Source organism: Enhydra lutris, unplaced genomic scaffold, assembly GCF_002288905.1.
Source record: "Enhydra lutris kenyoni isolate GAN:26980312 unplaced genomic scaffold, ASM228890v2 scaffoldscaffold46, whole genome shotgun sequence".
NCBI lineage: Eukaryota > Metazoa > Chordata > Mammalia > Carnivora > Mustelidae > Enhydra > Enhydra lutris.
This window is the reverse complement of record NW_019154130.1, coordinates 15214081-15239412: the sequence shown is the minus strand read 5'-3', so window position 1 is coordinate 15239412 and position 25332 is coordinate 15214081. Positions and strand designations below refer to the sequence as shown.

Sequence of the window (25332 nt, the reverse complement as noted above, 5' to 3'; positions counted from 1 at the left end):
GGCATCAGGCCCCTGTCATCTGCGAGGGCTGTGGAGGCCCCATGTCCACCGTTCCACAGCCGGGCTTGCAGGCCCGTACCGCTTTTCCCAGTCCCCCGGAGCCCTCTGCAGCTGTGACACACCCTCCCTCCCTGCTGCTCAGGCGTTGGACCCACCTGCCCTCCGTGTGCAGCAGTCACTGTCCTAGACCCTGACCCCAGCCGGAGGACCCAGCTCTGTACTTGCCTGCAGGAAGGTACTGGTGCCGGAGCTCTCCCGCCAGAGGGATGTCCCTGCAGTCAGCCTTGCTTGACGCACGCGCGCACACACACAGGCGGCAGCAGTCAGGGAACACACTATCAGACCACGTCCCCTCCCCAGCAGCACCCAGGCAAGGACACGAGGACCAGAGCACAGGTACACTTTATTAGTTAGTTTCCACAATCGATTGTCCTCAAGAAATTCAGACCCCCTCCTACTCATTGATAATTTATGAAGAACCGGCTATTGGGTTCCAGGTGCTTTGCATGGGACCACCAGCCTTCCCAAAACGCCCGGGCATTCTGCACCCCCCTCCCACAATGCTCCTCCTGACCCCTAAGCTCAGGGAAAGAACAGGGGCGGCCAAGAGGCTGTCCCACCTGGATCTCCTGCTGAGAAAGGAAATGGGGGTCCTTCCCCAGGCCCTGCCTCCAGAGGCCAGATCCACTTGAAGACAACAAGGCACAGGTGTGAAGAGGAAGCAATGTCAAAAACCTGAGCTGAAGATGGGGCCCATCACCTTTCCTTTCTCGCAGACTCGGCCCCAGGCGGTTAGGTCTGGGGTGGGGGGAGGTGAGGAGCCGGGTGGTCCTGGCAAGAAGAGGCACACAGGGTCCTGGATCGAGCATCAGGGTTAAGGCCTCGTGGCTCCGGCCTCCTTTGCGGTGGTCCACAGGCCGGCCTGGCCCCCGAGCCGGGTGCCCTGGGCCCTGCATCGAAGCTCAGCTCCGGTAGGCTCTGAGCACGTGCCCCGCGATCAACAGCCTCTGGATCTCGCTGGTGCCTTCGTAAATCTCCGTGATGCGCGCGTCGCGGTAGTGGCGCTCCGCTGGCATCTCTGTCACGTAGCCCATGCCTCCCAGGATCTGGATGGCCTACAGGGGACAGCGGGGCATCAGGGGCAAGATCGGCCACACGGGGGACCAGCAGGGGAGGGGCCGCTGGCCCGCTTCCTACCACTCAACCCTGGGGGCCCCCTTCACGGCCCCTTCGCGCACCAGGACGCTCACCTGGTGGCTGATGGCGGTTGCCGCTTCCGACGCAGCCAGCTTGGCCATGGCCGCTTCCTAAGCACAGGGGATGGTGGGGTCAGAAACTTCACTTCAGGGAGGAGCCGCCAGCACTTGGCCCTACCGCGGGGCCTCCCCCGCGGCAATAAACCCACAGGTCCAAGGAACTGGAACCCCAGCCACACTTCCCCCTCCGCACACCAAAGCTCCCGGCTGCACCTGGGGAGACCCCTTCCCCACAGGCACCTTGGTGAAAGGCTTCTTATTATCCTTCAGCATGGCAGCACGCCAGGTCAGCAGCCGGGCGCTCTCCAGGGCCAGGGCCATGTCTGCCAACTTGAACTGCAATGCCCCAAACCCCCGTGGCAGTCAGTGGCTGTCCCTCCCTCCCAGGAGAGGAGGGAAGAGGATGGAGAACCCAGGAGATCCAGAGAGGAAAGGGCGAGCTGTCCCCCTTCCAGCATCCGCGCGAGGCTCCCCTTGTTACCTGGATGCCTTGGAACTTGGCAAGGGGTGCCCCAAAGGCCCTGCGGTTCTCAGCGTAGTTCACAGCACAATCAAGGGCAGCCTGGGCGATGCCCAGGGCCTGAGAGGCGATGCCAATGCGCCCCATATCCAGGGTTTGCTGTGCAGAAGGCCCCAGTCAGTGGCTGGCCAGCTGGGCCCCAGGGCCCGGGCCCCACTGCCAGGCTTACCATGGCTATCTTGAAGCCCATCCCAGGCTCGCCCAGCAGGCTGTCCTTAGGGATGCGACAGTCCTCAAAGATGAGGTTGGCCGTGGATGAGGCCCGGATGCCCAGCTTGTCCTCCTTCTTCCCCAGCATGAGCCCAGGTGTCGGCATAGGAACCAGGAAGGCACTGATGCCCTAAAAGGCCCAGACATGGGCAGTAATGTTATCAGAGACCAGCCTCGGTCACACCCCTTACTCAAGGGCACCAGACACAAACTAGACCATTCCCGCCACCTCCCTCAGAGTTCAGCCCTCAGCCCAGGGCATCCTCTGCTGGCTGCCCGGGGGAAGGTACAGATGGGCCTCAGGCCACCAGCAGGCTAGAGAGGGAAAGGGGCAGCCCCAAGGGGTGTGAGAGCAGGAACAGCTCCCCTGAGCCATGGTGGGATTCACATCGAGAAGCTTCGAAACGTCTACAGCCCAGAAGTCTCACCGACCCTCTCCCCAGGGACCCCACCTTGTTCTGCAAGGATCTGTCTGTGCTGGCAAAGACCACGGCGGCGGAGGCCTCCCAGGAATTGGTGATCCAGGCCTTGGTGCCGTTCAGGACCCACGAGTCCCCGTCTGCTTGGGCGGTGGTGGAGGTGGCTCCTGCGTCGCTGCCATTCCCTGCCCCAGACCCAGATTCAGAATCCACTGCTTCCGCTCCCAAAGGGCGCTGCCGCCCGCGAGCAGAGGACCAGCCCTCGCCCCAACTACGGCACAAAGACCTTCTGACCTGGCCTCCAAGGAATGTCGCTCCCAAGAGCGAGCTCCTGGGCCACACCAGCTGCCAGAGCTCTCAGAGACTAGTCCAATGGCAGAGGGCGGGGGGGGGGCCCCCCCGAGATGCACAGTGGGGCATCTTCACACCCAAGGGATCCCAGAGTCTTGAGGTAACCATGTGATCCTGGGCACCACTGCCCCCACCAAGGGCCTGTGCCCTCGTGTCACATGGCCCAGCTCCTGCCTCTGCCCCAGCTCCAACCCAGTCTGTCACTTTGATTCTGTGCCAGGGGACGGGAGCCAACCACGGTTCCACATGGTACCTGGTTCACTCAGTGCAAAGCAGCCAATTTTGTCACCACCGGTAAAAGGGGTGATCCACTGTTGCTTCTGCTCCTTGGAGCCAAACTTCAGGATAGGCCCCAAGTAGAGGGACTGTGGGGGTGGGAGGAAGGGTGGGTGGCTGGTCAGAGGGGGCCTGCGGACCCCACTCCAAGACCTGTTCTCTCCGGGGCCCGACCTGAAAGAACTGAGCCCAGAGAGGTCGGGGGCTGGGTGCCAGAGCCTGGCCATGCCCGGGACGCCGGGACACATGGCCCGAGTGCCCACCTGCCCCCGGGAGCCTCCCTTCCACCTGTGCGTCCCAGGACCCAGGAGTGGGGACTCACGTTGTTGACGCTCATGATGACTCCTGTCGAGGCACAGCCCCGGCTGATCTCCTCCATGGCAATGGCATAGGCCAGGTAATCGAGGCCAGCACCACTGAACTCCTCAGGCACATCCATGGCCAGAAGCCCCAGCTCACCCATCTTCTTCACCTGGCCACAAGGATGTCATGGCAAGGGCAGTTGGGGGCCAGTGCCCACCCCTCCCAAGTCCAAACCCTCCTGCTCCTGAGCCAATGCCTGCAGAAACTCAGGCCATGTGGCCCCATCCACCCACACCCTTATCCTCGGGACAGATGCTGAAGCCCAGGCTCAGCTCAGGTCTGCATGATGCACTGGGTATCCAAGCTGTTCTGGCGCCACACTCTGCACTGGCTCACCTCTGTGTCCACAGCCACAGCCAGCAAGCGGGCAGAAGGCACAGGAAAACTTCAGGGGCCCCCAGGGTAAGGAGCAGGACAGCACAACGTCATATACACCTTCTCTCAGCTCTACACACATACTCCTGCCTCCCTTTAAAAAAGGCCCTTTAAAGGGCCTTTACACGTGCCGTTTCCTGTCAGTAATGCCCTTTATCAACTAGTTGTTGTAGTCTCCTTCCCTCCAGATCTCAGCTCCAGCCTCACTTCTTACAGCTGCTGTGTCCCCTAACCAGGCACTCTCTCAGAACCTGTGCCTTTCCAGAGCGGGGCTTATGATATGTTCACATCTATCACCCGGCTGGGTTTGGTTAAGATTCTTCTCCCTGACCATGAGGGCAGAGACTGGTTTTTGCTTGCTGTGATACTCGCAGTGCCCATGACTGAGTGAATGAATGCTAAAAGCTTGGAGTCTCTGATATGGAACCACAGTAATAGTAACGGCCAGCCAGCAAGTGCCTACTGTGCGCCCAGCTCTGCATCGGAGTCTCTCCAGAGCCCAGACACACGCAGCAACCTGCTCGGGGCCAGAGCCTGTGAATGATGCCGCAGCCCAGGCAGTGACTCTGGGGTCACAACCAGCTCAGTCCCTCTGACCTGGGACAGCTTGCCTTCTGGGGGGCCAACACGGACCACCCAGAACCTCCTGAGCTTCACAAAGAAGCAACTAATACCAGGTGCCTGTGGGGAGCAGCAGGGGGCAGGGGGAGAAGGGTGCCACAGCTCTCCGTGAGCCCCTCGCTGTCACTGGATTGCTGCCACCGTGTTTGTTTGTTTGTTTTTAAGATTTTATTTATTTCTTTGACAGAGAGAAGAGAGAGAGATAACAAGTAGGCAGAGAGGCAGGCAGAAAGAGGGGGGGAAGCAGGCTCCCCACTGAGCAGAGAGCCTGATGCGGGGCTCGATCCCAGGATCCCTGGGCTTAACCCACTGAGCCACCCAGGCGCCCCCTGGAACCGTGTTCTTACACAAGTTGACTTAAAAGAAACTAACATAAGAATGTTCACAATATTTTCTCAGTTTTCTATAATTAATAGTACTTCCGTGATTATAGGTGTCGCACCCCCTCGGCAGAGCAGCTGCGACAGGGAACTTCTGAAGGACGGAGAAAATACGGGCCGTGCGGAGACTGGAGCCCGGCGCAGTGGGGTGGTCGGTGAGTGCGCTCACTGTCAGGAAGCGGCTGACCAGGGCTCGCCGGGAAGACACTGACTGGGACAAGGAGCACGTCCATCATGGTGTGCAGGCCCCTCTACGAAATTCTTAAATTCTTACCCTTAGCATCTGGGGGGGAAGGGGGTGGAGCAGCCACTGACCCGCCAAGCCCGCAAATGCCATGGCGCCCTGCGGCCACAAGAGGGCAGATCCGGGTGCCTCTACCAGGGAGATTAAGTTAAAGATTGTGGATTATCCAAGGAGACCCAGGGTCATCTCAAGGGTCCTTATGAGGGGAAGAGGGAGACAAGGGGAACGAGAGGTGACAATGGAAGCAGGGCTCAGAGCAACCAGAGTGCTGAAGGGGAAGAGAGAGACAAGAAGAATGAGAGGTGACAATGGAAGCAGGGCTCAGAGTGACCAGAGTGCTGGCTGGAAGGGGGTCACGGGCTGGTAGCACCGCAGGCCTCCACGTGCTGGAAGGGGCAAGACATGGACCCTTCTCCAGGGCCGCCAGCACGTTAATTTCGGCTCATCAAGACCCACTCTGGATTTCCAGCCTCCAGGAAGTGTTGGATAATATGCTAGTGTTTTGGGCCACTAGTCTCTAGTCTGTGGTCATTTGTTACAACAGCAAGAGGAAACTGACAGACACTGGCTCGGATGGGACACCTGAGTGACTCAGTTGGTGAAGCGTCAGAGTCTTGGTTTCAGCTCAGGTCACGATCTCAGGGTCATGGGATCAAGCCCTGCGCTGGGCCCCGTGCTGGGCAGGGAGGCTGCTTAAGATTCTCCCCCCAAACTGGACCCCACCACCGGTCCCTACCACTCACTCTCTCTCTTAAAGAAAAAAGGTGGGGGACTCAGTGGTACCCCAGATGTGTCATTCTGAGGATCTCTAAAAAGCCAAACGCTCCGTGGTGACCACAGCTGCAGGCGGAGAGGGTGGGCCTGCTCAGAGACATGGCAGCGCAGGCAGAAAGCACCCCGGCCGGCAGGGGAGCCGAAATTCAAGTGGTCTACACAGCACCCTATCTCAGTCCACGTGGGGGTGCTCACGGGGCCTGGTGCCAGCAGGAGCATGGCCTCAAAAGAAAAACGGTCAGACCCACCCTTCAAGGCAGCCCACAAACCCAGGCCAGGGAGACACAGAACCTCCTCAGGGAAGGCGCTGCAGGGTCAGGAACCTGGGCCACACTGCACCTGGGCTGGAAGCACACGCCGGCCTCACCAGGCACCTCGCTGGAAGGCTGTCTCTGGCCTCCCGGCCAAACTGTCCCATGCTACTGGGGCTACCCAAGCTCCTCTTCATCCCAAAGCCCTTCTGGGTACAGCTCTGGAGTAAAGGACGGACTCATCCCACACGCCACAACTCCACTTTCCCCCAAGAAACAAAAAGGGAACTGAAATCCGCAGGTGGGGTGCAGGAAGCTCCCGCAGAGAGGTGACACCTCCGGGACACAAGGAAGCCAGAGCTCGGGGACCTCTCCCCTTGACCGCGCCCCCCCCCCCAAGGCTCTCCTGACGGATCACAGCGGGAGCTCACTGCACCCCGACCAGTCACACCCCTCATGGGTCACCCAGGTCCGTTCTGCCCCTGCTATACGCCACCAGGGTTTGCCTGAAAAGCCTCCAACTCCAGCTCGCTGGAGGGCGGGAGCCGGCCCACCCCAGGCCTGGCTCCTGGACGCAATCGGCTCACCCAGTTTCATCAGTGATGCCTGGCTCTGCTCTTCCCAACCTTTCTACTCAGAAAGCCCAGGGGCGCCTGGGTGGCTCGGTCGGTTAGGCATCCAGCTGTTAATTTCAGCTCAGATCATGATCTCAGGGAAGAGATGACAGCATTGGAAGCAGAAAGAGACTGGGGACTAGATGTAAAGCAGCAGAAAGAGAAAGAACATGCGTGTCCTTCCCGTCGGGGGAATGTTGAGCAGGCACTTCCCAGAGAAACGCGACTGTAAGGCACCTCTAGCGCTCACACCTTCACAAAATCAAATTTATCCAGAGTTTGCATAAGCTCAGCAGAGACAAAACTGACTCCCTTCAGAGACTCCTGTGCCCTCACTTGCAGGAGACTTGCCTCTTATTCAAGGGAAAGAAGCCCCAGCTGCAACCGCCTCTAGTGTCCGCTGGTGGCCAGCACGTGTTGCGTGTTGGGCCAGTCCGCCACACACGGCCACCTCGCCCCCCTGTTCAGTCAGCAACCCGCTGTTGACTGCAGGCCACTTCCCAAGGGCACAGTATGTGCAGACAGGGACGTGCCAGTAACAGCACACAGCGACCTGCGGGGCACACAGCCACTGGGTCGTGGGTGAGGAACGGGCTGTTCCCCGGGGCACACACAGATGAATTCGCTTGGGACAGATGGGAGGTGGCATTCGGACACAATCCCAGGGAGTAGTTAACAAGATTCAGCGGGTAGGAAAAAGAAAATGGGGTATGGTTCTAGAAGTTTCTACGTGGCTAACTGGGTCAGGGAAGCGCCATCACCGGAGAGAGGACATGAGGAGGAAGAGCAGGTATTGCACCTGGTCTAGGAAAGCTATTCAATAAATAGTCACTGAATGAAGAAGAAATGTGGCTCAGTGTTTTGTTTTGTTTCGTTTTTAAAGTAGGCTCCACACCCAGGATAGGGCTCAAACTCATGACCCTGAGATCAAGAGTCGCATGCTCTACTAACTGAGCCAGCCCCTCGTGGGGCTCAGTTTTATACAATAAATACAGCCCCCACATACTGAAGGCTGATTAGTACAAGCTCAGTTGAAACATTTTATTTCTTATTTCCCTTTATAATAAAATAATATTATAAAGTTTCCATAGTTTCCTTCTTTTTTTTCTTTTCTTTTTTTTTTTTTTTTTTTTGTTTGAATACAGAAAAACTGAAGCTCGACTGAGGTCTCCAAACCAGCCAAGCAAGCAGAAATTGGTACTAGCCTTCCACCTAATTCTTGGCCTGCCTCCCTCAATTCTTCTCCCCTTGAATATTCCCCCATAAACCCACTTTTTCTGGGAGGAAGGGGTAGATAAAAAATTCTTCAGGGACAGGGCACCTGGGTGATTCAGTGGGTTAAGCCTCTGCCTTCGGCTCAGGTCATGATTTCAGGATCCTGGGATCGAGCCCATCGGGCTCTCTGCTCAGCGGGGAGCCTGTTTCCCTTCCCTCTGTTTCCCTCTCCCTCTCTCTCTGCCTGCCTCTCTGCCTACTTGTGATCTCTGTCAAATAAATAAATAAAATCTTAAAAAAAAAATTCTTCAGGGAAAAATACTAGAAATCACTAACCAAGCACCTACTCTAGGCCAGGCAGGCCACCTAGGTGGCTGCTGCACAAGAAACTTAACCTCTAGCTTCAGTTTCTTCATCCAGAAGATACTCTAACCTCCCCCGCGTGTAGTGCTAAAGACGGGACATTCGAGCACTCAGAATACAGCAGCCCCCAAATGACAGCTAGTCCTGTTCTTACAACCGCTGCACTGGGAAACTTAGGTGGTCTTATTATTGAGTTTGGCGACCTGCCACATTAGCTGGTGTCGAGTTCTCTGACCCCTCTGCCAGCCGGAGCCCTGGACTCCCTTCTGCGCCTGGGCACTGAGCTCCTACAAAGGAGGAACAGAGGCTGGGATAAAAGTGCAAACCCAGCAGGCTTCAGTCTGCCGGAAAGGACGCGGATTAACCTCTGGATCCCATCCCACTGAGACAAGAGTCCAGCTGGCGAGGGGTGGTGACAAGCTCGGAAGATGAGGCATGACTCCTCCCTAGGTCTACAGCCCAGGCAATTCAAACAGGAGCCGCCTAAGAAAATAGGAAAGAAAAGCCAGAGGAGCAATCCCATCCCACGGGAAGAGGGGGTGGGGGGCTGTCGCCACAGCCTTCGCCCTCCACACCTGTGTCTGCCATGGCTCCGAGGGCTAGCCTGCAAGTTCCCAAGCCCCAGGAAGCCCGGAGGAGAATATAAAGCCAAAGGACCAGTTCAAAGGAGCTTGGGGGAAGACATCTGTTTCTACTGCCAGCGTTCCTGTCCGGAGCAAATCTACGTCTGTCATCTGAGTAAGAATTTCAGGGAACACAGGAATAGCACAGGAAAAGTCAGTCAAGCCATCTGTCTTTTGGTAGGAGAAGCCCCAACACACAGCCACGTCTCAGGCAACTGCTCCAGGGGCAACGTCTCGAAACTCATCCTGCTTTTCCATGGCTGCTCTGCTTAGTCCCATCCTCTGCTCACAAAGTGACCGAGTTTGGTCACATCTCCCTTAATGCACTAAACGATGATGGGAACGTGCCAGGTGGGGTCACGGAGGGCAGAAGGGCAGTTTAGGCCCTTGACGGGAAAATTCCCAACTAGAAGAGGCCTTGCCTGCCCACCAGCCGGGCTGCTGGGCCAACCACGTGGAGAGTGCATGGAGAAGATGGTTCTGGAACCAGCCAGGCTTGGGATGTGCATGGGGATCAGATGTGCAGGTGAGGACATCCTCAGGACTAGCCGGGATGATGCGTGGGGATAAGTGCTCCACACCCGGAAGTTACCAGCCAGTGTCAGTGCCCAGAGCGCCATCTGCCCACCTCACTCTGAGCTTCCCGCGTGTCGCCACACTCCCAGCACAGTCCCCAAGACACTGTGAAACAACGCAGTATTTTCTAAGCTGGAAAAGTGGCCCCAGAACCCAGGAGACATGAAATGGCAACCAGAAAACTCTGGAACTCCTTAGAGGGCAAGCAGCTTGTAAGCTTAACCAAGGCCACCAGCACGATGCCTGGCTCAGGTAAGCACGACACCCAGCCACCCTTATTATTGTTATCGTGGAAATTTAAGCCCGGGCTATGGGCCTCGTGCTGGATGAAGGAAACCTCCAGAACATCTTCTGGGTTCCAGGACCCACCCTAGGATTCCTGGCTGGGAGTCTCAGGGCCTTTAGCGGTGACTGTCACCGCCAATCCAGCAGCAGCAGGTAGACCACCCTAGGGGGCTGCTGCGGTTGGAACTCTCACCTGGGCCGTAGGGAAGCGATGCTCCTTGTCTACCTGGGCCGCAATGGGAGCCAGCTCCTTCTCAGCAAATTCCCGGCAGGTCTGACGCAGCATCTGGTGCATCTCAGGCAGCTCCACGGACTGGTAGATAGTATGTAACCGACGGCAGGCCCGAGGACGCAGAGCTGCCGGCAAGAAGAGCAGGTAGTAGTGGGAGGGGGACGCAGGAGGCCCTGCTGCATGATCATCATAATGGCCATCCCGTGACTCGGTGGGCCTCCCCCAGGGATGCTTTTGCTCCCCCCACCGGCCCCCACCCCAGGACATCTGGTAATGTCTGGAAACATTTCTGGTAGTTGCAGCTGAAGGGTGGAATGCTGCTACTGTGGAGGGGGTAGAGGACAGGGATATTGCCTAACACCCTACAATGCACAGGGCAGACCCCACAACTAAGAATTATCGGTCCAAAATGTCAAGCACGCTATTTAGAAACCCATACCAGCAGAATGCTTCCTCGAACTGCAACACACTTGCTCCACAACTCTCCCACCCCGTCTTCACACCCATGGTACTAAGACCACAGCTTTGCCACTTAGGCCAAGATCTTAACTTCACTGAGCCTCTGTGCCTAGAAAACCTGGCCGCCAGCAGTACTGAGCTCCTGCGGGTGGGTGGGTGGGAAAGATGCTGACTGAGGCACTCAGCACGGGGCCTGGCAGAGACAGCTCTCCATGGGGGTCCCCTTACTGTTGTCCTGCAGGCAAAGGAAGCCCTGGCCACGTGTGTCACTGCTGCTACAGAGGGAGAGAAATAAACCGGGAAAGATGCGGCGGGCAATAACCAACGAGCCTTCACAGTTCTGAGCGCCCTCTGAAAGGCGCTGCGCTGAGTGTTTTACACAGCCTGGTCCTTGTAACAAGTCCACGAGAAGAGTGACACATCCTGGGACCATTTTACACACGGGCCAAATGAGGCGGACGGGCCGAGCGTCTCGCCCAAGGTCACAGACACCGAGTCTGGGCTCAGTCCCAGGCCTGGCTCAGGAGGAGGGGCGCCCCTGAGCCTCCAAGGGCGGGGAACTTGCGGGGTGGGGTGTGAGGGGCCAGTGTGGATGCCTAGGCGAGAGCCGGGCGGTGGGCGCGAGTCGGAGCGGGAGCCCGGGCCGCGCAAGCGCCAGCAGCGGCCCAAGTGGGGCAAAGGCCGCGCGTGCTCCACGAAGGGGTGCCGCCCTGCCGCCCTGCCGCCGCAGGGGAGAACCGGACCGCCGGGACTCGCTCCCGCTAGGCCGGCCCGGGTCGCCGCCGCCCCCTCCACCCTGGTTGCGTGGAGCCGGAGCGCACTCACCTCCGCGGCTGGGGCCGCAGGCCCGGGCGAGCAGCGCGGCAGCCATGGACGCGGACACTGCGCGGGGATTCCGCTCGCCGACTTCCCGAGGGAGCGCACCGGTTCCGGGCTGCGGGGGCGGGGCGGGGGCGGGGCAGGGGCGGGCCGTCACGCCCCCTAACCCCCGGGGGCGGGGCCCACCGCCACTCCTCCCGGCCCTGCCACCTTCCCGGGAGGGCAAACCTCGTTCTCCCCCAGTACGCTAGGTCTCCGCCGTCCGCCTTCATCCTTTCTCAAAACCCGCGGACGGTGGCCCATCTCTCCTAAAATCCAATTCCGCGACCTAAAATATGATCATATGACCAACCCGCACCTACCTCTCTTGCCCCGAGCCCACCGTTCCCTCGCTTTACTCCAGCCGCAGAAGGCAGCTCCAACACCCGGCTTGTTCCTGCCTCCGCGACCGCGCCAATCCCTGTTCTTCTACCTGGAATGCTCCTTCCCTCCATCCAGGTCTCACTCACTCTCACTGAGGCCTGCCCTGACCACACATTCTCCACCTCAGCGTCTTACTTGTTCCAGAGTCTGACATCTTCTCGACTGCTCCCTGTAGTCTGTGAGCTCTGAGAAGTACAAGGTCTTGCCCTGATGCTCACTATTTCAGGCCCAGGGAACTGGGTTGCCTGAGATGGGGGATCTCTCTTCTCCAGAAGTTGTGCAGGTGGGGTGGAAGTGTCACCCTCATTCCACTGTAGTCCCATCTGTCCCCCCACCTCTGGGGTAGAGCCCATTTGGGAGCACCAGGCACTGCCCCCAAGCATTTAGTCCTTGGCATCCTTGTCAAGACCGCTTCACCCTCCCCAGGAAACTGGCAACTCCTGTGCCCTAACAAGGGTCTTCCCTCAGCACAAGCGTGAGTCAGACTTCCCCACCCTAACAGGCACCCACACATCCCTCTATCTCTTCTTTATGCCTCTGTAGCTCAGCAAGGCACCTGTCCCCAGCACTGACACCCATGCCAAAATTTGTCTTCCAAGACCTTGCTCTCCCTCCCCGAGATCAGTAAAAAGATGCAGCACACCCTTAATATGCTACCTCTCATTTTAAAAGAAAGCCTCTAAATCCACAGTACTTTAGACCCAAACGGATGGCTGTGGTTGGCAAATGCTCCAGGGCTTTCCTAACCTCTCTGCTGCCCTGCCCCGAGCCCTGAAAGGAGAAGGCAGAAGGGGAAATCAGGGAAAGGACGCCAGCCAATGACTGCTTCCGCTGCCACCGACCATCCAAACCAGACTTACTTTAACAGTGTATTGTCACCCTTCACAACAATGTTAGTTTTATATTAAAAGTATGCCAATTTCCCAGTAGAGACAGAAACCAGATAACGGTTTCAAGGGAACGGGCCTTTGAGGGAACTTTGCGGGGTGAAACAGCAGCCCTGGATCATGACCGTGATGGGGTAATAAAGCTGCATGCTCGTCCCGATGTATCTTAAACCAGGGGAGTTCTACCGGGGAGTAGTAAATGGACACCTCAATAACCCTAACGTTAAAATTACGTATTTAATTCTCAAAGCCCCCCCCCCCAGCAAAACAAAAAGGGGCGCCTGGGTGGCTCAGTTGGTTAAGTGTCTGCCTTCGGCTCAGGTCATGATCTCAGAGTCCTGGGATGGAGCCCCGCGTTGGGCTCCCTGCTCGGAGGAGGTCTGCTTCTCCCTCTCCCTCTGCCTGCTGCTCCCCTTGTTTGTGCTTACTTTCTCTGTCTCTCATTGTCAAATAAATTAAAAAAAAAAAAAGGCAACAATATTAAACCTAGAGCCCAATACTGTTCCCTGATGATCCTACAAATCAGCTATACTCCTGATTTACAGAAAGGTCGTGTAAAGAAACTCAGAGCCCATCGCCACCCCACACCTGCTCCCCCCAGCAACCCACGGGGCCCAGAGGACAAGAGAAGATGCACGTACTGTGAAAATCTTTTATTACTGTCTCTTGTGGCAAAATAACATTTTGTACAAATAAGTCACCTAGTTTACTCTGGACACAAAGACAATACAAACTGGAATGAAGATCTTAGGTGAAGGGGAAAGAGGAGGGAGGACAGATCCAGTCATTGACGTTTCTTATATTCTGTGAAAAATAGATTTACAGGGGAAAAAAATAGACTTTTACAACTTCAATGACTTTACATGATCCTTTGTAAAACAAGGGGTTAAATCCGCCTCCACCAGACCCTTCTTGGGGCGCAGATGTTCTGTAACATGGAATGTGAAGAAACGATGAGCCGAGACGAGCAGGCGCTCGCAGCAGGGACCACAGCAGCCTCTGCATCCAGAATGCTCAGGCCCCGGCAAGGAATCCGTGCTGTGGTTCTGGGGACAGACTGTCTCCAGTCCCCAGACCTCACTGCCATCATGGTGACAAGAGCCACCAAAACAAAGTGACTTGACAGAGAAAAAAAAGAATACCCTGGCAGCCTCCTGGGGATGGCAGGACACACTAAGGCAAGACTCCCCCAACTTGTCTGTTACACACAGCCTGTTAAATCCAGCCCAGAAACCAATTCCACTTCAACTGGAAAAGTTGACGATTTCCCGTCACTGCCATTTCAAGAATCACCAGTCTACGGTTAGCCCCACCTTCCCTCAATCACTGGCCCTGCTGGAGAACCAGATGGCCCGAAGGCTGGAGGTGTCTTCCTGGAGTTCTGCAGGCCCCCGACTGCTGCTTTCTCTCAAGGTACCGCTGAGCTAACACATAAGGACAGGACGGCCTACTTTGGCCCACAACTACTTTTACTGATTATTTCTTCTGTCTGCTCTTTAGGACAAAATGAAATCAACAGGGATCTTCTTTGGAGAAGCAAGAAGGGCATCACAGCCCAAAGGCTCCACAGGAAAAGAGAGATGCTCTTCCTGGAGATTCCAAGGCAGAGGGACAGGAGCAGGACGGCAGAAGAAGAGGTACAGGCACCCGGCCCCGTGGCACTGGGAGGGCCTGCCAGGCTGCTGGAACGTGTCCCTCCAGGACCTGCCCTCCAGGAGCTGCCACTCAGGTGCCAGCTCTGAACAGGAGGCACAGTCTCCCGTGCAGGTCACTTTTCCCCTTCCCCCTGTAGCACCCCCAGACAACTACTCTCAACACGCCCAATTCCTTACTAACATGGCCTCCCGATCCAACTTCTGGCTGCTTCAGCTACTTTCAGAGAAAGGAGGACTTCCAAGTCTCTCCCCAGGTCAGGTCCAAAAGCTTGAATTCCAAACTCACCCTGGTTAACACCCCAGAGCAGTGATGCGTCTCGAGATTTCTTGAACCCAGACTACCAGGTACAGAACACCAGACAGACCTCCTGGACCCAAGGGCATATCACCGTCCTCCTGGGCGGAGAGGGAGCACACGGCCTCAAGACAGTTTCCAGGGAGACCAAGGCAAGCTAATGGGGAAGAGGACAGAGCACTGCTCAAGCCAGAATGCCTGCCTCCCCTGCCCTCCCCGTAGCAACGGCGAACACTGCATGTAAGAGATGGCCCACTAGTCCACAAGACCGTGGTCTGCCCTGGGGACACATTTCCAAGACACACGCTATTGAGCGGAGTTCTGGACAACTCCAGAAACCACATCCTAGATAATTAAATGTCAAGAGTAGCAAATCTCCCAATGAGGCTACTGTCCCACAGAGAGGGGGTGACTCTGAAGCTCAGTAAGCAGAGACAAATCGGCTAGAGGAGCCAAAGGGAGACCCAGGGAAGGAGGCAATACTGATGTCCATCCACAGACGGGGAGGGAGGGAGGACAATGCAGCTCTTCCCAGCAGCACGCAAGGCAGAGCCACAGTAAGGCACCTGGATTTGTAGTTGACTCCAGTTCTGAGAGTCACCTGGTCTGGCGATGAGGAACGCGTGCGCAGGGTGCCTGGTCCCTTCCCTCCCTCAGTGGCTGGATCCAGTGCCAGCACACAGGGGGAAGGGTTTTCCCAGCGAGAGAGCCGCCAGCACCTGGCACAGCCCAGACTCTGGCTGGGACACAGCACTGGGCCCAGGTTCAAGGCCACTCATACTCTAGAATCCAAAGAGGGAGCAACACTGGTTAGTGAATGCACGGGAGGCTTCTGCGGCCAAGCGCCAGCCCTTCTATCCTGGGCCCCGTGTGGCCTTTGTCCCCAGCACCTTGGGAGACTGCTCCCCTTCGGCTACTCTGATGCTTCACAGGGACTAGGACCACACATGCGGGCCCCTCCTTTCGATGCGAAGCCCCGGCCACAGCAACAATCTTATCAGAGGGTCAGCCCCCCAGTCAGACAACGGGGAGGCTCGGAGGCGGTAAGAGGCCATCCAGGAAGGGTATGAGGACAAAAGCAGCCCACGAGGAAGTGCGAGGAAGGTTTTCTGAGAACTCCTTCTGAGAGCCACCTCGGGCTACTTCATCCACCCTTTCCAAACACCCGAAAGCATTCCCAGCTAGCAGTAGGAAGGATCGGAATATGCGTTACTGAGGTCTGACCTGTCAGGATGGTCCCAGAAATTACTTTAGGAGAATGGCAGACAGGAAAATCCTCCTAAATAAGAAATCTACAGAGTTTCAGAGGCAAATCCGCATCGAAAGCCAATCCTGCAGGCTCTCCTGTGTAGGGAAAATCAAATCCCTCCTTTAAGCAGCTGCTGGTCTGTAACTATCCCGGGCCCCAGCATGAGCCAGATTAGCCCCAGGAGCCCCAGATTAGCCCGTTAGACCTCTCAGACGGTCTAACCACACATCACATATGCTGGGAACACCATGGTCCTCTTATAAAACCTCCCCAAAAGACGACTGGGGAAAAACCAAAACACAAAATACAAGGCCTGCTGCAGCCTCAAGAGATCCTACTGTTCTAAGAGCACAAAACCGACGGTCTATTTCAGGAGATATTCAGAAGTTAGAGCCAGGACAAGCAGAGCAAACTCATCTGTCCTCCAAGATGGGCAAGAGGAAGGCACGGCCAGGCTGAAACCTCGGCGTGTCCCCAGGAGGGCTGGTAGAGGATCCTGGAAGTCCGACAGAGAAGCAGGCCTCGCCACGACACAGACCTTTCAGTTTGGCAGCCCTAGCGGCCCCCGGAACCCCCACTCTTGGTGCCCCTCCACCACCCCTTTTCTTTCCAGTTGCTGTAGAACTACACACAAGCTGAGGTCAGACTATGCTCACAGCAGCACTGTGAGAGGAGGAAGCGCCTGGAAGAGGCCTGGTTTCAGCTTCTCGCCAAGCCCAGGATCCTACAGAGAAGCCGCTGAGCCGGGAGGCGGCCAGAGCCTCCTCACCCCGACGACGCAGCTACACCACAGAGACCCAGGCTCACCAGCACAACCAGCAGGGGCTAGGACAACAGGAAAACAAACTTGCTTTCTTCTCTGGACTCCAGGAGAATGACCCTAATTCTTTACTCTAGTACCTCTGTGACCTACGGGGCAGGGAAAAGGGAAGAAAAAATACTGGGGAAGAAAACACAGCACTGCTTGGCACCTCTCTTGAGCGCAGGAAACTACCACCCCAGCCCTGGCTTCCTGGGACCAGGCTCCAGACGTGTGTTGAGGAACAGCAGGTTCAACCACCTCCGTGTGCCAGGACCTTGGGCCACAGCAAAGCACCTCCCCAGTCTGCTCCTGCAGCGGTCACTGGCCTCCGTTATAGGCATAGTCGGCCTTGTTGTGCATTATCAGCTTGTTGTCGACAAAGTAGAAGCTGTCAGAGCGGGTCTCATAGGGGTTTTCAATCATCAGACGAACTGCAAGTCAGAGAAAGGGAAACAGCAAAGACACACGTGTGAGTCCACCCCCTGGACTAGGTGGGAAAAACCACAGTAATAATTCATAAGCCGGCCTTCCAGACGTGAGTATACTCTGCCAGAATAATGGGGTTAGAACAGAGCGGGGCGGGCTTGGACAGCTGCAGAGAGCCACAGAAGCCCGCATATGAAACATGATACCCACCTCAACATAAGGATGCAAGCAACCCTGATGTGGCACTCCCGGGGCATCTCCAGCCCTTCATCAGAACCCCAGGGAAACAGGATCGCCCTTTTGCCAACATGGATCACTGAAGACTGTTTACTCAGTACTTTGGTCTGTCCCCCACCTCTAGACATTCTGGTCCAAATTCCAAAAGCTGTGCTTCATGGGTCCCCCTTCCCAGGGGCTCTGCTGACAACCAAAGGAAGCCTAGGTGTGCATGAGTGCAGGGGGACCACGGGTGCAGAGCTTTTCACAGGCATGGCTCGGCGTACTAAATCACAAACGATCCCCCGAAAGACCTGCTTATCTTGGGATCCAGATTTAAATCTTCTGTTTGCTCAGGCAACGGCCAGACCTCTTCAGGCATAACAGAGAGTCAAGACAAGGAACAGTCACTACCTCTGATCGTTCCGAGTTAATGATCACGTGCTATTCGGGTTCCTTTGGAGGAAACACGCTTGTTTACCACAGTTCTCAAAGGATGAAACAGATTGTTTAAAGTCCTTTGAACCCACTCAGGCTGAAGTTATTTGGTTTATATCCAGATTATTGACCTCCACACTTTTTCAGCATATTTGGTTTCAAGAAGAAAAGTCCTACTGCCTTGGGTAAAAACTGGAAACACTATACACGATCCTTTCTTGCAAGTTGTCACAGCTCCTGGCCCAGTGTGGGGAGCAGGGTCAGCTGCAGTCATGAACAGCCGGCCCCATGTTGGCAATCCGTGTTTTATCTGGAAACAGCACCGTCGATGTGAGTGAAGAATATTCTGGTTCTTGGAATGTAACCGTTTTAAGGATCTGGGATTCTGAGAAAACCAGTCAGTGTACGTAGATCCTTCCCTACAACTCAGCCAAACTCCCCCAACTAGTCACAGGATCCCGCTCACATTCTCATTGTTCTGCAGCCATTTTCGATGGTTACCAACGAGAACGCTGAGAGCGCTCCACCTGTCACAGGAATGATAAAGCCTGTTCTTTCTCTCCATGAGTCCACCTCTTCCCTTTCTTCAGCTTCTCACTCTGGTGCCTCCCCAGTTTTTCCTCCCCAGAACTACAGGATTACTCTTCCTAAGACACGGCTTCCATCCGGCCACTCCTGCTGCTCCAAACTCCATAATAATTCCCCATTTCCTGCAGATCTATTCTGACAGCAGAGGATGAGGAAACCCTCTGATTCTAGTTAGCGCCTGGCTTCACTTCTCCCTCTGATGAAGCAGGAAGGGGAGGGCAAACAAAGAGTGCCGGGCAGGAGCGAATGACCAGAACACAGTGAAAAACCAGAGGCTTGGAGAGGTGCTCCAGCTAACCCTAGGCCCAGGGATGGTCAGGGGCCTCCCCTCCTCTCCCTCAGTCACCCCCTTTCCTGCAGCAGGCACCTAAAGCAAACAGCCTCCATTATTATTATTTTTTTTTCCCAGACAGTCCTTTTGATTCAGTAATAATGTTTTCCCCTTTGGAAGCACGTGTAAATGGATTTCCAACTGGGTTTTTTTTTTTTTAATTTTTTATTAACATGTAATATATTATTAGCCCCAGGGGTACAGGTCTTTGAATCGTCAGGCTTACACACTTCATAGCACTCACCATAGCACATACCCTCCCCAATGTCCATAACCCAACCACCCTCTCCCTACCTGCCTCCCCTGGCAACCCTCAGTGTGTTTTGTGAGATTAAGAGTCTCTTATGGTTTGTCTCCCTCCCGATCCCATCTTGTTTCATTTTTTCCTTCCCTACCCCCCAAACCCTCACATTGCCTTTCAAATTCCTCATATCAGGGAGATCATATGATAACTGTCTTTCTCTGACTGACTGACTTCGCTCAGCGTAATACCCTCTAGTTCCATCCACGTCATCGCAAATGACAGCCTGCGTTATTAAAACCTTCGATGCTCCCATACAGGCAGAGTTTGAAACTCTAGACTGGAGTGCTAGGGAATGAGAAGCCTGAGGTCAAATGCCTAGAGAGGCGTCTTGTCACCACCTCCCTCCTCTGCCAAATGAGGACATTGGAACAGATAGGACTCCAAGGTTTGTTCCTTCCAGCCCTAAGAATCTAGAACGGTACAGAAATCAAGGGATACATACTGACATCCTCCGAAAGCTGGGGAAACTCATAGATATGTTCACAAGTGTTCCTACTGCTGGGGATGCAGAAGCCGAAATCGAAGTCAAAGTTTTTCAGCAAGTGTTCCCGGAAATAGTGCCGCTCGATCATCCGGAAGTTTGACACAGGTTTGTCTCCCACTGTGAACTCCACTCTGCAAAATAAAACTTTATGAGCCCCGCTTGGCCTCCTCCCTCCTCCCTTTTCTTTTCTTTTTTTTTTTTTAATTTTTTATTCATTTGACAGAGAGAGAGAGAGAGAGAGAGAGATCACAAGTAGGCAGAGAGGCAGGCAGAGAGGGAAGCAGGCTCACCGCTGAGCAGAGAGCCCGATGCGGGGCTTGATCCCAGGACCCTGAGATCATGACCTGAGCCGAAGGCAGAGGCTTAACCCACTGAGCCACCCAGGTGCCCCCCTCCTCCATTTTCTTTTTTTTTTTTTTAAAGATTTTATTTTTATTTATTTGACAGAGAGAGAGAGATCACAAGGAGGCAGAGAGGCAGGCAGAGAGAGGAGGAAGCAGGCTCCCTGCTGAGCAGAGATCCCGATGCGGGGCTCGATCCCAGGACCCTGAGATCATGACCTGAGCCTAAGGCAGAGGCTTTAACCCACTGAGCCACCCAGGCGCCCCCCCCCCTTTTCTAAGGCCAATCCAGAACCCAACCGAGAACATTGTTTGTGGACAAGCAAGTGTTCTCCCCTCCAGAAATACTGATACTCACGTCGCCCCGACTGTCCGGAGGCGGAGAAAGGCTGGTGTGAACTGATAGCGGACAAAACGTCCTGCGCTGATATCCACGTCTCCACCTTCGTCGTCCTCCTCCTCCTCTTGGTCTGAAAGAGCACACAGCGTCTTGCATGTACGGTCTCAGCACCACTGGTCCCAACAGCGCAACCAATGGACAGTACTAACACCCACAGCAGGACGGCCAATATCGACTGCGCCTTTGCTACAGACCAGGCCTTGTGCTGATCACTTCCCAGGATCCTCAGAGCAACCCTGTGGGGTGTCACCATCATCTCCATGTTACAGATCAGGACTCAGAAGCTCAGAGACGTTAAATCATATGTCCACAGTCTCCCAAATAGTAAATGGAGGAAGCAGGGATTTGAACCCAGGGATTCGAAGCTTGTTCTCAAACACTAAACTATTTACCTTTTACATAGCTTAGGGGCCTGGGCCATATCCTAAGGCAGCCAGCCTGAAATACAAGCCAGGGCTAGGCCCCTGGCATGGTGGACAGCACACAGATAGGTCTGCTGGTGACAGGGGGCAGTGCTAGCCGCCAACCAGAAGAATGAGACTACAAAGGTTGAAACTCGTCAAAAGGCCAATTCAAAGAATGCAAAAATTTCTGACAGGCAGCAAAGACAACCCCTAGAAATACTCTTGTTATTTAAGTGGAAGAAACTGGCCTCCAGACTTGGGATATCGTAATGCCTACTCCAGGCCATGCCAGGTCCGACACCAACTACCTGGGAAACAGCGAGGCTGATGGGCAATGGACCGAAATGCAGGACCTGAATGAGGGTGACTCTAGCCCATTCCGGAACCCAGAAAGTAGAAAAAAATTTCTGTAAAATGAGCCAGAGAACCATTCTAATGTGAAAAACAAGGTAGTTCCCACTAGTAGCCATCCAGTGTCCAGCAAAAGTATTTTCTCCAGGTATAGGCTGAATGTGGGTACAACTAAGTCCCAAACATCTCCACCTACGACAACCCCAAGAGTATATGGGCAACACCGAGCAGGGGTTCAGAGCCAGCCCCTGGAGCGTCCTCGTTCCAACAACGCGATTCAAAGAGAATCAGACCAAATCTTCTCAGGGATTCAAACTCCTCAGAACGAGTGCAGCAGGAGGTTACGATTCGGTGGGAGCATACTCTAAGTGAATCAAGTTCTTAAAGGTAAAGACTGGAAAAGTTGAAAATCAAGGATCTGCAGCTGACCTTCTTGAGACAGGTCAATTTTGTACTGAAATGACTACTATGGGCCCCGTCTAATCCGAGTCTATACACCTGAAGTGGCCCTGGAGCCCTTGAAACGTCTGAAGTGCTGGGACGTGTCACCCAGAGATGTGAACGCCACATCACCAGAACGAAGCTGGCTGGCCCTGATCCTCCCAACACCAGCTAAGTCCCCACCAGCTGGAGTCGCGGGGTGCCTCCGTCAGCTCTAGATTATGAGAGCATAAAGGATGCCGGATGGGGCTGGGGCTGCAGCCTTGGCTGTACAATGAACCTGAGCTGAGACCTTCTCAGGAAAGCCTTTCGACCCATGCAGGATACTAATACCTGCCTCACCAAATTTACAGGCTCTTTCTGAGTAGCAAATCAGATGAGAAGAGCTTCGCAAAAAAAATTATGAATACAGACTTTGGTGAATACTCTGGAGTCATCCGTGCTGGTGTTCTAACAACGAACGCCAGAGGGTGCTCCGTCTCCAGTGATGAGCTCCAAGACAGACATGAGGTCCCCTGGCCAGGAATGAGTCACCCTGGGGCTACATCACAAGCACCGGAAGCATCTATTCAAAGCTAATTTAAGGAATCCCAAGTAGTTCATAGGTCTGGGCTTTCTATTCATCCAGAAAATGGTGAAGATTAAAACCCCAACTAGGACTTACAGAGAAATAGGAGGAAAGCGATGGAGAAGACGGGGAGCCGGGCCTGGGACTCTCAATATCACCCTTCCAGCATCCCCAGAAACCAAGGTTCAGGGGAATCTTTCCTCATTCTACTTTAATTCCAAAGTTTCCTTTCCTAAGTGGAGGCAACATGGTAAGATGAGCAAGCACAGGATCTTAGGAAAGTCACTTGGAAATTCTGGGCCTCAGTTTCCTTACCTATAAAATGGGAAAAATAGCTCCTCCCAGAAATGGGAGGATTAGAGAGCCCGATGCAAACAGAAACACGTGTACAACCAGCAGAGGGTTCATACTCAACAAATACCAGCCTCTCAGTGCTTCTGATCAGCAGGGCCGACAGGCCAGCCTTTAGGAGGAGGCCCCGCAGCGGACATGCTGGAGTCCCAGCCACCGGATGCAACGGCTCTCACAGACGGAAGCCGAGAGCCTCGGAGACATTCTCAAGGGTGGGGGTGAGCATACTGAGGCCTACCTGAAACACAGGGTTTGGCGATCTCAAAGAGCACTGTCCCTGTCTCCAAGTCTCGAATTTTGAAACGAGTGAAATCAATACTGTAGATGTTATCTTCGGGTTTACATAAATAATCTGAAAATAAGAGACAAACGCTGTTAAATAACCCTCCAAAACTACCATTTCCTTCTTAAGTTTTGAAGCAAACTCAAGGTTTTTCTTCTTAAACAATTCACTTAAAATACACCCCAAAACTTCCTCTTATGTTATTAGCAAAAGTTGTGTGACGAGAGTAAGGGGACTGAAGAAAGAAAAGAAAGAGCATGGATTTGGATGGGATGAAAGATTATCATAAAACTTTTAGAGACAGGGAAGTTAAACACCCCCAAAAATGGCCTACAAAGCTTCCATGATCTATTAACTTGATGTCACAACAGGACAGAATTTTTTTACAAATCCATTTTAAAACATTTATGCTGATCTAATGGCCAATATAGTGCCTGTCTGCCAGCCGTGAGTATCGCACAGCAGATATCAGCAAAGTTTTCTGTAAAGGGCCACATCATAAATAATTTAGACCTTGGGGCCACACCGTCTCAGTCACAAGCACTCAACTCTGTCACTGTAGCAAAAAGCAGTTGCAGACAACCTGCAAATAAATGAGTATGGCTGTAGTCCAATAAAACTATTTACAGAAGCTGAAATATAAATTGCATATAACCACGTGTGCCGAGATCTTTTCTCCCCCTCTACTATTTAAAAATGTAAAAACCATTCTTAGCCTGTGGATTGCACAAAATCAGGCAGTGGACCATACCTACACGGGTGACAGGGCAGATCTGCTGGGAGGGCACTGGGCCAAAGTGCAGTAGAGCCCATGACAACCTGAGCATCTTATCTATATGGTACCCATCATAGGAAACTTCCCTGATTTCTTTCTAAGACAACTCCTGATAGCATCTTCTCCACAACTCATTTGAGCACTTTTTCTTACATTGTTCGCTTGCGTTAGCTGTTCCACATTTTACAAGCTGTCTCTCCAGTAATATGGCAAACTTGAAAGCCGCTGATTATCTGTAAATCCTAAAATGACTGAGATGGGTTCTGCACCTTTCGAGGGTATTCAATAAATAACTTGTTGAATGAAAGAGACATGAACAAAATCCAGAGGTCACCGACTCTGACCTGTGGCTTTCTCCAGTAGGGTTCTGGGGTGAGTCTGAGCAAAAGCACCAACCCCGGGCTCCTACACCTGAGTGCCCACTGAGAATGCCACTTAGGGCCAGGCATTAGAATGGCCCGATTCACCCTTGGTATCAGGAGAAAGCAGGAGGCTAGAATGCTGAGGTGCTGAGCACTTCCGGACCTTCAGAGCCCCAAATGAAAATGGGGAAAGAACAGAAGTAGCGTTTTCACAATGTTTCAATAAACTGATTAGCAAGACCTTCTAAAGATGACTCAGGCATGCAAAGGACAAGCCAAATCACGGGAGCTGCTCCCTGAGGTACACCTGAGCAGCAGCCCCCCCCCCCCCCCCCCGCCCAGACAGCTAAAGCAAGCTGGGTCTAACCAGGGAGGGGGGAAATAGCAGCAAGGAAAAGGGCGGCAAGTCAGGGTTGGCTTGGGAGAGAACACGAATAGGGAGGAGAGCCAAGACAGGGAGTGGGCAATGTATTTCTTCCCAGCCTTCCTTATTATCAATGAAACCCTGTGGGATGGTTGCATTTCAGGCAAGAAATGCATTTCTTAAACCCTGACACATTCTTAATTTACTAGAACAGGTGTCAAAAGCCGGAGTCACATTTTGGACTGGATACATAAACTGAAACTTTGTTACATATTTTCTAATGTGGCAATTTTCGATTTGCACGAAATGCCATGGCAATATGTTGGAGGAAGGAAAGGCCCCCTCCCCGCACACTAAGGGGCAAGGCTTGGGACCAAAGGAGTAAGGGGGCCAAGGAAGGCTGGAGAGTGGCCTGTCAGGGGACGGGGTGGAAGGAAAGGCAGAGAAAGCAGGTAGAGGTCTGGGCTGAGCAGGAAGTTCACTGGTACCTGTGAGTCTCCCAGGACGAGGGGGCAGCGGTCCCACTTAACCAGGTTCAGGAGGTTCTGGTTAAGCTAAGGGGGCTCCCTACCCAAAGGGATCCAGTTTAGGAGGAGAACGGCCCGGCCTGGAGGCCCAGCTGGGGCCCGCCCATGAGGAGCCTGGCGTGGCCGGACACAGGGGAGTGCGGTCCAGCTCAAGGCGAACCCCTTTCCAACCAGGTCGGGGTAAGAGTGGGGAGCACAGAGCTGGCCCGGCTGAGAGCCGGGCGACGCGGCCTGGCCGGCTGAGGGGGACTGGGTGGTCCCCCGGGCCGGTCAGGTGGCGAGCGGCCGACTCCGCTGAAAACAACAAGGGGCCCGAATCCCGGTGCGAGGGTAGGACGCGGTCGGGCCGGCACTCACTCTCGGTGACCCGGCTGAGGCGAAGGACGTGCTCGGGCCGGATGGTGTCGAGAGCCAACAGCTCCTGCTCCGTGACCGCCGCCCCGATGCTGTCCTCTGCCGCGTGGTGGGGCGCCTGCCGCCGCGCCTTGAGTCGGTTCAGGACGCCGCCCCCAGTTTTCTTCTTCTCTTCCTTGCCGGTCACAAGCCCCCCGGACCCAGCCGCCGACCCCGCGGCCGCAGCCTTGGGGTTCGACCCGCTCATCTCTCCGCCGCCAAGATGGCCGCCGCCTCCGCAGCGCCGTAACTATGGAGAGCGGGGGCGGGGCCCCGAGTGGCACCTGGGGGCGGGGCGGGGGCGGGGGCGGGGCCTGCGGGCAGGGGCCAGCCGCCTGCTCTGCCCACTCGGTCTCCGCCAGGTGTGAGCCCTAGTGGCCGGGGGTGCCAACCCATCAGACTCCATCAGAACCCCCAAGATCACCCCAAATGTCTTTTATTTTTTTTA

At 54.7% G+C, this 25332-nt stretch overlaps 2 protein-coding genes across 2 annotated transcripts; both read right to left on the bottom strand.

Annotated features, from left to right (window-relative positions):
- Positions 1 to 391: 391 nt before the first annotated feature.
- LOC111156416 (acyl-CoA dehydrogenase, C-2 to C-3 short chain) lies at positions 392 to 11336 on the bottom strand. Its single transcript, XM_022517297.1, has 10 exons — positions 11233 to 11336; positions 9910 to 10073; positions 3355 to 3504; positions 3010 to 3121; positions 2439 to 2590; positions 1946 to 2116; positions 1738 to 1875; positions 1497 to 1592; positions 1251 to 1307; positions 392 to 1115 (listed from the first exon to the last, which is right to left on the bottom strand). Exons 1-10 carry the CDS (start codon positions 11276 to 11278, stop codon positions 963 to 965), a joined length of 1239 nt encoding a protein of 412 aa, XP_022373005.1. The 5' UTR covers positions 11279 to 11336; the 3' UTR covers positions 392 to 962.
- A 1846-nt stretch (positions 11337 to 13182) lies between these two features.
- Positions 13183 to 25092, bottom strand: LOC111156528 (unc-119 lipid binding chaperone B). The gene is made up of 5 exons (XM_022517484.1): positions 24849 to 25092; positions 22419 to 22532; positions 20024 to 20135; positions 19283 to 19455; positions 13183 to 16968 (listed from the first exon to the last, which is right to left on the bottom strand). Exons 1-5 carry the CDS (start codon positions 25090 to 25092, stop codon positions 16856 to 16858), a joined length of 756 nt encoding a protein of 251 aa, XP_022373192.1. The 3' UTR covers positions 13183 to 16855.
- Between the last annotated feature and the right edge of the window lie 240 nt (positions 25093 to 25332).